The sequence below is a fragment of the Rattus norvegicus genome, chromosome 2, assembly GCF_036323735.1.
Source record: "Rattus norvegicus strain BN/NHsdMcwi chromosome 2, GRCr8, whole genome shotgun sequence".
Lineage (NCBI taxonomy): Eukaryota > Metazoa > Chordata > Mammalia > Rodentia > Muridae > Rattus > Rattus norvegicus.
Window position 1 is genome coordinate 83,964,150 of NC_086020.1, and position 13,345 is coordinate 83,977,494.

At 48.7% G+C, this 13,345-nt stretch overlaps 1 protein-coding gene across 2 annotated transcripts; it reads left to right on the forward strand.

The window, feature by feature from the left end:
- Positions 1 to 3,612: 3,612 nt before the first annotated feature.
- Positions 3,613 to 9,575, forward strand: LOC134485603 (uncharacterized). Of its 2 annotated transcripts, none has more exons than XM_063282696.1 (2): positions 3,613 to 6,363; positions 7,235 to 9,575. In XM_063282696.1, the coding sequence occupies exons 1-2, from the start codon at positions 6,288 to 6,290 to the stop codon at positions 7,879 to 7,881; spliced, it is 723 nt and encodes a 240-aa protein (XP_063138766.1). In that variant the 5' UTR covers positions 3,613 to 6,287; the 3' UTR covers positions 7,882 to 9,575. The 2 variants fall into 2 exon arrangements, with proteins under 2 accessions (XP_063138766.1, XP_063138765.1); XM_063282695.1 differs by having other exon boundaries at positions 3,613 to 3,816; positions 3,884 to 9,575.
- The last annotated feature ends 3,770 nt before the right edge of the window (positions 9,576 to 13,345 follow it).

The following is a 13,345-nucleotide window of genomic DNA, read 5'->3' on the forward strand; positions in this document are numbered from 1 at the left end:
AAAAAAAAAAAAAAAAAAAAACTTAAAAAAGGAAAGGAATGTAAAATGATGTCTATGTCTTTAGTCATCAAAGAAATGGAATTTAGACCCCAAGTGAAATACTGCTGTAGAAAGACAGCTAAAGTCCATGTCAGATAGTTACACAAGCAGACACGGATGTGTGGAAAGCACTGTTCTCATCCAGTACTGTCGGGAGTGTAAGGTGGTGCAGCCACTTTGGGGAAAGAACCTAGCAGTTCCCTGAGCAATTCAGCATGGTGCTACCAGCCCAACAGGAATCAAGCCATGCCTCCACAAAGCTTGCATGCGATGTTTGTAGCAGCATTATCCAAAAGGTAGAAATGCCCAAATGCCTTGCCTACTGAAGAATAGACCGTATGTGGTATATCCACGTAATAGAATACAATACAATGATAAAAAGGAATGGCGTATGATGCATTGCAACACAGTGAAGCCTGAAAACACTGCCAGTTGAAGAAGCCAGTCACAAAACACGGCACCTAAGGCCATTCCTGTGCAATGTCCAGAAAGGAAATCCAGAAGAGGGGCTGTTAGGTGAGGCTGTCGCAGGAGGGAGTAGGATCGTCACACAGCTAGGAGCCATAGAGACAGCTCAGTGGACAGCGTTTGCTGATCTTGAAGAGGACACAAGTTCAGTCCCCAGCATACACATCAGGCCGAGCTGCCAGCTGATGCCCCTCCTTGCCTCCCCGAACACCTGCATACGTGCTTGCACACACACAGAGAAACACACATAAATAAAATGTCTTTTTAAAAGAAAGAAAAGTAACAGAGGGCATGGATTTCTTGTGAGGGTGTGAAGATAGTCTAAAACAATCCCCACACATTGAATAAAAAGCTCAGGTTTTGTACTTTAGGTGGGTGGATGCGTACAGTGGGAATCACATCTCAATAAAGATGGTTTCTTTAAAAGTCAGCTAATGGCAAAGCGGAGGCTCACATCCACATTGTTTTGACTCCAGAGCCATCTTCTCCTCAGAGCTTTGGGCCTCTGGCCATGTGGAAGGAAAGGCTGCTGCCTGTCTGGTCAGACTGGGAGAGGCAGAGGGCCAAGCCATTGCTGTGCTTTCAGGCTTTGTAGGCCAAGATGTTAGGAATAGTGATGCGGACATGAATGGAGAGAGAACTTGGTTGGGAGAAGAGACTACCGGAGGCAGGCTCTTGCATGGCCTCAGGCAGAGCTTCTGATTAGAGATTTGACAAGTTGAAATGAAGGCTGGGAGAGATGCCAAGGCCAGGGGCAACCTGGGGTCCATCAGCATGGAAGCTCTATCTCAGGATAGGGATTGGTGAAGGAGAGGGTATGGGACGCTCCCCGTGGGAACTGTGCAGATGTGACTGCAGGGATGCTGGTGAGGCAGGGTGGAGAGGCATGCCAGAATACACACATGCCAGATAAGGCACACTGAAGGGGACCGGGAAGCTAAGCAGGTGACCTTGGGTTAAGTGGGCTCCCATAAATAACCCTGGGAGCCTAGAACAGAGGAAAGCCCGGCATTGCCTCCTCCTGTCCAAGAAGAGCAAATGCCAAATACAAGTGAGTCCTGGATTTGTTCTCAGTAAATCAACGCTCCTGGTGCCTGGGACAGCAGACCCCAGGGCTCAGGATAGGCCTCAATTTAAGCTCTTCCTTGTCTGCTTTTTTCCACAAGACCTTGGGCAGCTTGTTTCTCTTCTCTCAGCCTCGGTTTTATCGTCATAACACAAGGAACTAGGAACTCTGCAGAACTTCCCAGAAGTTCCCTGATAACCCTTGTATGCTAAGACAGTGGGTTCTCTGATGATATCAATTTATCATCCTTCTTATTCATAAAACCAGATCGGAGATGTCGTGAATTCTGTCCAATTATCCAATTCCAAGAGGAAGTGGGGGAAGAGAAGGGGAAACAACCCTGGAGTGCACTAAGGAGTACAGCCACCATCACAAGCTTAGCGGCTGCTTGGAAGGTGCACGGCACTGCCCTGCATGCCTACTCCTCGCTCCTCCACATGAGCAAGCATGGAAGCCAGGTGAGCTGTAGTGTGCATCCAGGAGCAGAGACTTGGCTTTTGGTAGCCCTGGCCAGTGGACAGTGGAATGGCCATCAGCCAAATAGAGGGCACAGCTTGGCCTAGTGCAGCCTGGAACTCAGATACCCTAGAGCTGGGGGTGGGAGCAGATATTAGCCAACCCAGCAAGTTTGTCATTAAGTAATTATTTTCTAAACATCTGCCTCCACGGCCCCTGGTGTTCCTCTGTTCTGCAGGTCTCCTCGCTCCCCAGCTGCCGTGCTGGTTAAATGTTACTTTTTACTTACTCGAAAGTAATTTTTTTCCCTAAGACAAGGCATCCTGCTGGCCTCTGCCAGATCAAAACACAAACCAAACAAAAAAACTATGCCTTTCCCAAGGCTCCAGAGGGGCATCCGCAGCCATATGCTCCGGAAGAGCCAGGAAGCAGCGGTAGGGAATGTTGAGCTCTTGAAATGTCTGTGTTCAAATAACTTTGTAACTGTGGCCTGGGCCTGGAGTCCCCAGAGAACCAGAGCCAAAGGGCTTGACTACAGACAGTCACAACTCATATAACATTGTAGCCAATAATGGGCCTCATATATCTCACTCTATGGCCTGGGATTTCCCTGAAATGACATATGTGTCCCTAGGGACACTATGCCTGTCACGGGCCGTGTAAGCACACACAAGGTTTGAAAATGGCAAAATCGTATCACGGCTCATTTCTCAAAACAAACACCTGCTCTTAAGCGGCATCTAACTGTACGCAGACATACATGCAGAAGCACTTTCATAGAAACTTGTTTGCCCTTATTTTTTTTTTTACGGTTTCATATCTGTGTACATTGTGTTTCCTATTTTACTTTTATTTGTATGTGTGTATATGTGTATGTGTCAGTGTGTATATGTATGTGCAGTCTACACCCATACCTGGTGGAGGGCTGCGTCCCTGAGCACAGGCAGAGGCCAAAGGAAGATAGCAGGTCTCCTATTCTCTCATTCTGCCCTTTCTCTTTATTTATTTATTTATTTATTTATTTATTTATTTATTTATTATAATGTAAGTAAGTACACTGTAGCTGTCTTCAGACACACCAGAAGAGGGCACCAGATCTCATTACAGATGATTTTGAGCCACCATGTGTTTGCTGGGATTTGAACTCAGGACCTCTGGAAGAGCAGTCAGTGCTCTTAACCACTGAGTTATCTCTCCAGTCCTCTGCCCTTTCGCTTGAGACAAGGTCTCTCACTGAGCCTGTAGCAAGGCTGGCAGCCAGCAAGCCACAGTGAACCACCTCTTTCACTCTAAATAGCAAGGGAATTACATACCGTCAAGCCCGCATGTGGGGTGATAGGAATTTGAGCTGGGGTTCTCAGTTTTATGAAGCAAGCCCTCTTGACTGCTAAAACCAGCTCCCAGCCCTGCAATGTAGCTTCTGGAATTTCTTTACAGTTTCCTAAACACAATGTGATTTGACCAGATTTACCTTCCTTTCCCTCTCCAGTCACTCTCACCCAAACCACGCCTTCCCAACTACTCCCTCCCCTACTTTACATCCTTTTGTTGTGGTGGTGAAAGACCCCAGCTTAGCAGCAGTAACGCCATTTTGCAAGGCTGTACTTAAGATAACTGGTTCAGGGAAAGGTTAGAACACTGAGTACACAGCGGCTGCCAAGCAAGATGTGTTTGGTTGAAGGCCTGGCAACAGGACGACTTCGGTTGAGCACCTGACAATGAAAAAAGCCCCGGGAGAGGTCCCACACCCTGGTGGGGGGCCGAGTCAGTCGTTATGTTCCAAGAAGGTAGCTAAGAAACTTGCCCCCGGGCTGAACCCTTGGGGGGCCGAGTCAGCCGTTATGTTTCAGGAAGGTAGCTAGGAAACTTGCCCCCGGGCTAAACCCTTGCCATATTAGAATCCACCAATTATATCCCTGTAACCATGCATCTGCTTCTGTATGCTTGCTTCTGCTCCCCAAAATCCTATAAAAGCCCATCCTTGGTTCCGTGGGGCGCGCCAGTCCCCCGAGTGACTGTAGCGCCCGCAGGTGCCTGTGCCTGTGTATCCCGACAATAAACCAAATCCTCTTGCTGATTGCATCCTGTGGTGTCTCGGTCTGGTCTTTGGAGTTAGAGGGTCTCCATCCCGAGGGAAAGTTCTCCCTGAGAGCTTTTCATTTGGTGCATTGGCCGGGAAAGGAGATCCTCCACCCAGGGACCACCGACCACCCACTGGGAGGTAAGCCGGCCGGCGTCTGTCTGTCTGTCTGATTTTGTCTCGTTCTGCCTTATTCTGTCTGTTCTGTGAGCGCTCAGCCAGGTCTGTTCTGTGAGCGCTCAGCCAGGTCTGTTCTGTGAGCGCTCAGCCAGGTCTGTTCTGTGAGCGCTCAGCCAGGTTGTTTGGAATTTGGGCGGGACGAAGAAGGAGCTGACGAGCTCGGACTTCTCGCCCCACAGCCCTGGAAGATGTTCCAAGGGTGTTAGGGCCCGACTTTTCGGGGCCCAATCTGGGACTCTGGTTAGAGGAGAAGGATCCGGACTAACGGCACCTCTGTCTGTATTTTTGGCTTTCAGAGGGCCCCGGACCTTTGCCACCTCCATCTGACTTTTTGCTTTCAGTTTGGTACCAAAGCCGTGCAGCACGCCTGTCTGTTGTTTGTTTGACTGTTGGTGTTGTTTGTTTTCTCTGTGTTCTAATCTTCCTTAGAACTAACATGGGACAGTCCCTAACAATGCCCCTAAGTCTCACTCTTGATCATTAGAAAGACGTCCACGACCGGACACACAACCAGTCCGTCGAGGTTAAAAAAAAAAGAAAAATGACAGACTCTCTGCACATCCGAGTGGCCCACTTTCGGAGCGGGATGGCCAGTGAATGGCACATTTAATAAGATCATTATTTTACAGGTTAAAGATCGGGTCGTCCACGGACATCCTGACCAGGTTTCTTATATTATCACTTGAGAGAGTCTCGCCTTAAACCCCCCCCCCCGGGCGGAACCCTTCGTGGACCCGAATTGGCCTCCCCTCAACCCCCAGCCTGTCCCCTCGGCCCCGCCCGGTCTGCCGGCCACGTCTAAGAAACCTGTCCTCCCGGCAGACCCAAACTCCCCTCTCATAGATCTTCTCTCTGACAGGCCCAGCTAAAACGGAGGAGGCAGAGCCGCCGGCCAGATCAGTTGCCGGGCCACAGTCTGATAAGGGTTTCTCCCCTGTCGCAGGGAGATTGCACAATAAGCGCGAGGTGATGCCAGATTCAACCTCCCAGGCTTTCCCACTTAGACAGGGAACCGGTGGCCAGACCCAATACTGGCCGTTTTCAGCAGCTGACATTTACAATTAGAAACAACACAACCCTTCTTTCTCCAAAGATCCGGTGGCACTCACCGACCTAATAGAATCTGTTTTACTTACCCACCAGCCTACTTGGGATGACTGCCAACAGCTCTTACAGGCCCTCTTAACCTCAGAAAAAAAACAAAGAGTGTTCCTAGAGGCCAGAAAGCATGTTCTGGGAGATGATGGGCGTCCCACCCAGCTGCCTGAGAAAATTGATGCTGCATTCCCACTTAAGAGACCAAACTGGGATTTTAATACAGCTGAAGGTAAGGGACACCTACGCCTTTATCGCCAGTTGCTTCTAGCGGGTCTCCGAGGGGCTATACGACGCCCTACTAATTTGGCTCAGGTAAAACAGGTATTACAGGAAGCAGGGGAAACTCCCTCCGCCTTTCTAGAGAGACTTAAGGAGGCCTACCGTATGTACACTCCCTATGACCCAGATGACCCAGGACAAATGACGAGTGTCTCTATGTCCTTCATCTGGCAGGCTGCTCCAGATATCAGGACTAAGTTACAGAGGTTAGAAAATTTACAGGGCTATACATTACAGGATTTACTTAAAGAAGCTAAAAAGATTTTTAATAAGAGAAAGAATTGAGTCGAATCTTGGCCGCCGTAGTACAGGGCCAAGAAAGGAAGGGAGATAGGGGGGAGCTCGAAAGGGGCTGAAGCTGGATAAAGATCAATGTGCCTATTACAAAGAGAAAGGGCACTGGGCCAGAGAGTGCCCCAAGAAGCCTGGCGGACCCCGAAAGCCTCGACCACGAACCTCCCTCTTGGCTCTAGATAAAGATTAGAGAGGTCATGGCCAGGAGCCCCCCCCCCCGAGCCCAGGGTAACACTTAAAGTTGGGGGGCAGCCGGTTACTTTCCTGGTAGACACAGGAGCCCAGCATTCAGTCCTCACCCAAGCTTCAGGACAACTCAGCGACCAGATGGCCTGGGTACAAAGAGCTACTGGTGAGAAACAATACCGATGGACTACGGACCGCCGGGTTCAGCTGGCTACCGGTAAGGTGACCCATTCCTTCTTACATGTTCTGGACTGCCCGTACCCTCTGCTGGGCCGTGACCTGCTCACCAAACTAAAAGCACAAATTCATTTTGAAGAAAGAGGGGCCCAAATAACTGGCCCCCACGGAACTCCCCTTCAAGTTCTAACCCTATGAACCGGGACAGGACACTGGCTTGGGCAGAGACTGGTGGGATGGGGTTGGCGCTCCAACAGCCCCCCTTAATTACAACTCCAGTCTCCATAAAACAATACCCCCTGTCACATAAAGCTTATCAAGGTATAAGGCCTCACATTACGAGGCTTCTGGATCAAGGCATCCCCTGCCGGTCGCCTTAGAATACGCCTCTTCTGCCTGTTAAGAAACCCGACACTGGAGATTATAGGCCAATACAAGACTTGAGAGAGGTCAACAAGAGGATAAAAGATATTCATCCGACTGTTCCAAACCCTTACAATTTGCTCAGTAACTGTTCATCGATGAGAAACAGGGGTATGCTAAAGGGGTCCTAACACAAAGGTTGGGACTCTGAAAACGCCCTGTGGCCTACCTGTCTAAGAAATTGGACCCTGTGGCCTCCGGCTGGCCACCGTGCCTAAAGATGGTGGCTGCTATTGCTGTCCTGATCAAGGACGCTGGAAAATTGACTTTGGGACAGCCACTCACCATCCTAGCACCCCACGCAGTGGAGGCCTTGGTAAAACAGCCCCCAGACCGCTGGCTCTCTAATTCCCACATGACCCACTACCAAGCCTTGTTACTGGATGCAGAACGGGTTCAGTTTGGGCCCGTAGTTGCCCTCAATCCTGCCACCTTGCTTCCCCTACCAGAGGAGGCAGAACAGCATGACTGCCTACAAATCCTCACAGAAGTACATAGAACCAGGCCGGACCTATCGGACCAGCCTCTTCAGAATGCTGACCACACATGGTACACGGATGACAACAGCTTCTTGGCAGAGGGAGAGCGAAAGGCTGGAGCTGCGGTCACTACGGAGGACAAAGTGATTTGGGCGAAAGCCCTGCCTGCTGGTACCTCCGCACAACGGGCTGAACTCATCGCCTTGACTCAGGCGCTCAAGATGGCAAAAGGTAAGAGGCTAAATATATATACAGACAGCCGTTATGCCTTTGCCACGGCACACACCCACGGGGAGATCTACCGGAGGCGGGGGCTGCTCACATCTGAAGATAAAGATATTAAAAATAAGGCTAAAATTCTGGCCCTCTTAGAAGCCCTATTCTTGCCCAAAAGACTGAGTATTATGTATTGTCCAGGACACCAGAAAGGGCACAACCCAGAGGCACGAAGAAACCGGCTGGCCGATGCCACGGCGCGAGAAGCGGCCATGAGCAAACAAATCTTGTCCTTAAATAGCCCAGACCAACCCACGCCCCCACCAGTGGGACAAACCAGTTGGGTTTACGCCCATGAGGACATAGAGCTCCTAAAAAAAATGGGGGCCATCTACCACCCTCAACTAAAACAGTGGGTCTACAAAGGACTTTTGAATTGATCTCCTTTTTACATAAGAAGATAAAAACCTTACTAGATCGAGAAGAGATAAATCTATGTTTTTTTTGAATTGGGACAAAGCGATACAAAAGGTCACTGAGAGTTACAAAGCGTGCGCTCAGGTTAACCCGGAAAGGACCATGATTGGACAAGGAGTTCGTCCTAGGGGACACCGTCCCGACATCCATTGAAAAATTGATTTTACTGAAATTAAACCAGGTATATATGGATACAAGTATCTCCTAGTGTTTGTAGACACCTTCTCAGGATGGGTCAAAGCCTTCCCCACAAAACACGAGACTACAAAAATGGTCACCAAGAAGCTCCTCGAGGAAATCTTTCCCAGGTATGACATGTCTCAAGCGTTGAGGTCGGACAACGGGCCCGCTTTCGTCTCCCAAGTAAGTCAGTTGGTGGCCAAATTGCTGGGGATTGATTAAAAATTACATTGTGCCTATAGACCCCAGAGTTCAGGTCAGGTAGAACACATGAATAGAACAATTAAGGAGACTTTATCCAAACTTACGCTTACAACTGGCTCAAAGGATTGGGTGGCCCTCCTTCCCCTAGTTCTATATCGGGCCCGGAATACCCCGGGCCCCCATGGTCTAACTCCTTTTAAAATAATGTATGGAGCACCACCCCCATTTGTCCATTTCTTTGATTCAAACATTGCTGATTTTGCTGACAGCCCTTCTCTGAGGGCCCATTTACAGGCCCTACAGATTGTACAGAGAGACGTCTGGAGACCTTTGGCCGCTGCTTACCAGGACAAGCTTGAGCATCCGGTGGTGCCACACCTGTTCCAGATTAGAGACACCGTGTGGGTGCACAGACACCAGACCAAGAATCTCGAGCCACGGTAGAAAGGACCCTACACCGTCCTCCTGACTACCCCGACCGCCCTAAAGGTAGACGGAGTCTCGGCTTAGATCCACACACCACACGTCAAGACAGTCCGGTCTGAAGAATTGACTAATCACAACACTACACCCCAGACATGGAGAGTTCAGCACACTCCAAACCCCTTAAAGTTAAAACACCTACGTGGCTCCTCCTAGCCCTTTTGTGGCCTAGAGTCAGTGGGGGAATAAGCCCCCACCAGACAGAAATTTCTTGACCAAGTCGAGTGAAAGATTTCACTCAAAGTTAGCAAGAAAAATGGGGGAATGAAAGACCCCAGCTTAGCAGCAGTAACGCCATTTTGCAAGGCTGTACTTAAGATAACTGGTTCAGGGAAAGGTTAGAACACTGAGTACACAGCGGCTGCCAAGCAAGATGTGTTTGGTTGAAGGCCTGGCAACAGGACGACTTCGGTTGAGCACCTGACAATGAAAAAAGCCCCGGGAGAGGTCCCACACCCTGGTGGGGGGCCGAGTCAGTCGTTATGTTCCAAGAAGGTAGCTAAGAAACTTGCCCCCGGGCTGAACCCTTGGGGGGCCGAGTCAGCCGTTATGTTTCAGGAAGGTAGCTAGGAAACTTGCCCCCGGGCTAAACCCTTGCCATATTAGAATCCACCAATTATATCCCTGTAACCATGCATCTGCTTCTGTATGCTTGCTTCTGCTCCCCAAAATCCTATAAAAGCCCATCCTTGGTTCCGTGGGGCGCGCCAGTCCCCCGAGTGACTGTAGCGCCCGCAGGTGCCTGTGCCTGTGTATCCCGACAATAAACCAAATCCTCTTGCTGATTGCATCCTGTGGTGTCTCGGTCTGGTCTTTGGAGTTAGAGGGTCTCCATCCCGAGGGAAAGTTCTCCCTGAGAGCTTTTCAGTGGTGGCAGTGGAGGTGGCAGAGGCAGTGGCAGAGGCAGTGGGTGAAACAGACTCACTGTGTAAACCTGACTAGTCTGCAGCATGCTAGGTAGACCGTGTTGGCCATCTTCCTGCCTGTGTGTGTCTCTCTTAGTGCCTAGACCACAAGTCTAAGTCACTAGCTGTGATACACACCTTTAATCCCAGCACTCTAGAGGCAGGGGCTGGCGGATCTCTGTGAGTTTGAGACCAGCCTAGTTAGAGTACATTGTAAGTTTCAAGACGACCAGGGCTATGTAGAAAGAGCCTTTCTCAAAATAAAATAAGATAAAATAAAATAAAAATTCTAAAAATGCAATCATGAACCACCTTGCTCAGCAGACAAAACTTTGCTCATGAAGCTATGAAGACTGGCAAATGCATTGTGTGGAGTGGGCTGGTAGGATGCAGACCTGGGAAGAGCTGAGATAACAGTGAGAGCCTAGGGCTTGTCTGTAATAGACCTCCCTGACTCTGACTCTTGGAGACCTTAGCCTCGGAGGGACAGCTTGAAGGTCAGCCACATGATGGAGGACAATCTGCTGTAGTCAACTTCTACCAATGTAAGGCATATTCAAAAATACACACACACTCACACACACACACACACACACACACACACACACACACACACACCATCTAGCATAATGTTTAACCAAATATCTAGCCACAGAAAATAAACCAACATGAGTTCACCACTTGTATTCATCTGGGTCCTAAGGGATTTTGGATCTGTTTCCCTCTGACCTCACTGATATGTTTGCAAGACTTTGCAACGCTCTGTCTAGAGTTGAACGTGCTCTTCCAAAGAGGCCATCTGAAATTCAATTAAGGACACTCAGGACAAGAGAAAATACTTTTCCCTCTTCCTCTCCCTTTATCCTAAATATTATGATAAATCCAACTGCCATGCTTTTAAAAAAAAAAATCCAGTTTCTCAACTGGAACAAAACCAGCACCATCTGATATAATGAACTCCTATAATCAGGAGGATTTGGGACTCTACTCAGAAGCCCTAAATGAGAATTTTTATTACATTTCAACATTGTCGTTATGACTGTAGCAGGTCACTTGAAAGAGACAGGCTAACATTCTAAAGCAGAGGGCTCAGTTTTTCTTGCAAGTCACAAGAAGCCTTCATGGTCTCTTCCAGAGACATTCTTGCAATTATGGAATGTGTTTAAAGAATCAATAAGGATCCTCATTATCCCAAGAGTAGTGGTTATCACCTGGGAGTGATATCCTACAGGAAACATTTGGCAAAGTCTGGAGAAAATTTTTTGTTGTTGAAACTGGAAAGCTGGGGGCCGGGGGGGGGGGGTAGCATCTGGTGGGTAAAGACCAGGGACATAGCTGGACGTTCCCTCACACAAAGAACAGCCCCACTCAAAAGGTCAACAGCGTGAAGACCATTAAAATCGTATGAGCCTGCTCTGTTCTAGAAGCTTCTGGCATATAACAATGTAACTAAACACTCAAAGGCAATTTCCCATTAACCTGGAATCTTGAAAACACATAATCCGTGTTTCTGTGATGAAGGCACGTTTAGTGGAAGCTGCTGCCATTGCCTGCACTCGTGTGCCTTCTCGGTCCCTGAAGCCCTGCAGAGCAAATTGCCATGATGCAGATTCGCTCCTGGATGCGTTAGATAGAGCAAATCTCTTTCTTCAGGGAGAGCGTGCGGCAGAGCTACAGTGTAACGGTTGTTTTCTCCGATGCTGATACAAAGAAGAACGGAGATAAACGTCCCCTGGTGGCTTCCCCAACCAACTCACAGAGGGCAGGCAGGACAAGCTTACAGGCTTTTGGCTCAGCTATTTAAATTTTCTCTAAGAAAGGTCTAGAAACCTCTTTCCTAATGGCTGCAGCCTGTTTTCCACAGTGAACAGTGCGTACTCAAGCTGATTAACCTCAGAGCTCTCAGGACTCATTGCAGAAGTATAAGTAGCTAAAGAAGAAAATGGGTGTCTCTCTATAGAACTGGCTTCTGGGAAAGAAACTTGAGTAGGTAGAGTGCCTTCGGGTAGAAAGGACCTCGGCCTTGGCCTGTGTCTTAGCACAGTTCCTACCTATCACAGCCCTCAACACACCCTGATTTCTATCTTAAGGAGCAAAGACTATTCATGAACTGGTTGGACTTCCTGGAGAGATATGAATGGACAGCTACCTATCCTCCTCTGATACGGCACTGTTGACAGACCAAGGACCTGATTTCATCATCCAAGCTTGGCTTGGTAAACTATGGCTCTACTGGGCTTCCTTACAAGAGCATGGGTGAGGGCTTCCTTCCAGGTGCTTGGGTGACTTGGTAGCTGCATCCCTGAAAGCCAACCCCAGCATGGGTACCACCTAAATGCTCCATCTCAAGAGTCTGCACAGCCTGCAGGCAGCTCTAAGCCTCTTTCCCCGCACTGACATAACCTGGGGAGGTTGGGTCTTAACTTTCTTCTGTGTTTGATAAGCCTCCTCTTCCCACTCCGGGAGGAGGAATCTGGTGGGAGGCACTTACTTAACCCCACACAGCCTGATGAGAAACATGGAACTGTGGTTCCGTGAGCTGTTGCCCAGTTGACCAGCTTTCGGCTGCAGTTGGGTGAGTCCACACGGTTGTAAAGACGCAGTTCAGAGCACTGGCCAACACAAAATGTCAAAGTCTACTTCCCTCTCCCCAGTGTTATTCCACAGCATGAGGATGCCTCCACCTTGACCTGACAAGACCAGTATCCAGTTCATCCTGAGACATGCTTCCTCTCAGAACCTCAGCAGAAAGAGGATTGCAAAACAGGAACAACCATCAACAGCAAGGAAAAACTAGACAGTCACATGCCCATAGTGTGTAATAAGGAACCCACTTTGAATGGCTTGCAGTGTCTTTCTCTACTCAGTTAACACCCCCACGGGTGTGCTAAAGCAACTGGCGACAACTGACTGTCCTTGAGAAAATGGTTGTTTTGCTGTCACAGCTGACAGAAGTTTCTCCTCTTTAAGGCTAATTGTCTTCAAAGTAGTAAGTTAAATAATTTAACTGTTCTTATAGTTGTTCTTTTCACAGAGGAAAAAATTCCCAGTTATCCAAGAAGGACCAGCAAGATGGCTCCTGAAGTGAAGATGCTTGCTGAGGAAGCCTGGTTACCTGCACAAGTGGGATTCCTACACCCCGCTCAACAGTGGAAGGAGAGAACGGACTCCACAAAGTTGTCTTCTGACCTCCACATGTGACCTGTGGCATGCATGCTCACACCACACACACATACACACACACACACACATACACACACATACACACACCATACACACCATACACACATCATACACACACACCATACACACATCACACACACACACCATACACACATCACACACACACACCATACACACATCACACACACACCATACACACATCACACACACACACCATACACACATCACACACACACACCATACAAACATCACACACACCATACACACATCACACACACACACACACCATACACACATCACACACACACACACACACCATACACACATCACACACACACCATACACACATCACACACACACCATACACACATCACACACACACACCATACACACATCACACACACACACACCATACACACATCACACACACACACCATACACACATCACACACACACACACCATACACACATC

Excerpts from the sequence above, each read along its gene's own strand:
- LOC134485603 (XM_063282695.1), top strand. The coding sequence starts at position 6,967 with ATGGTGGCTGCTATTGCTGTCCTGATCAAGGACGCTGGAAAATTGACT.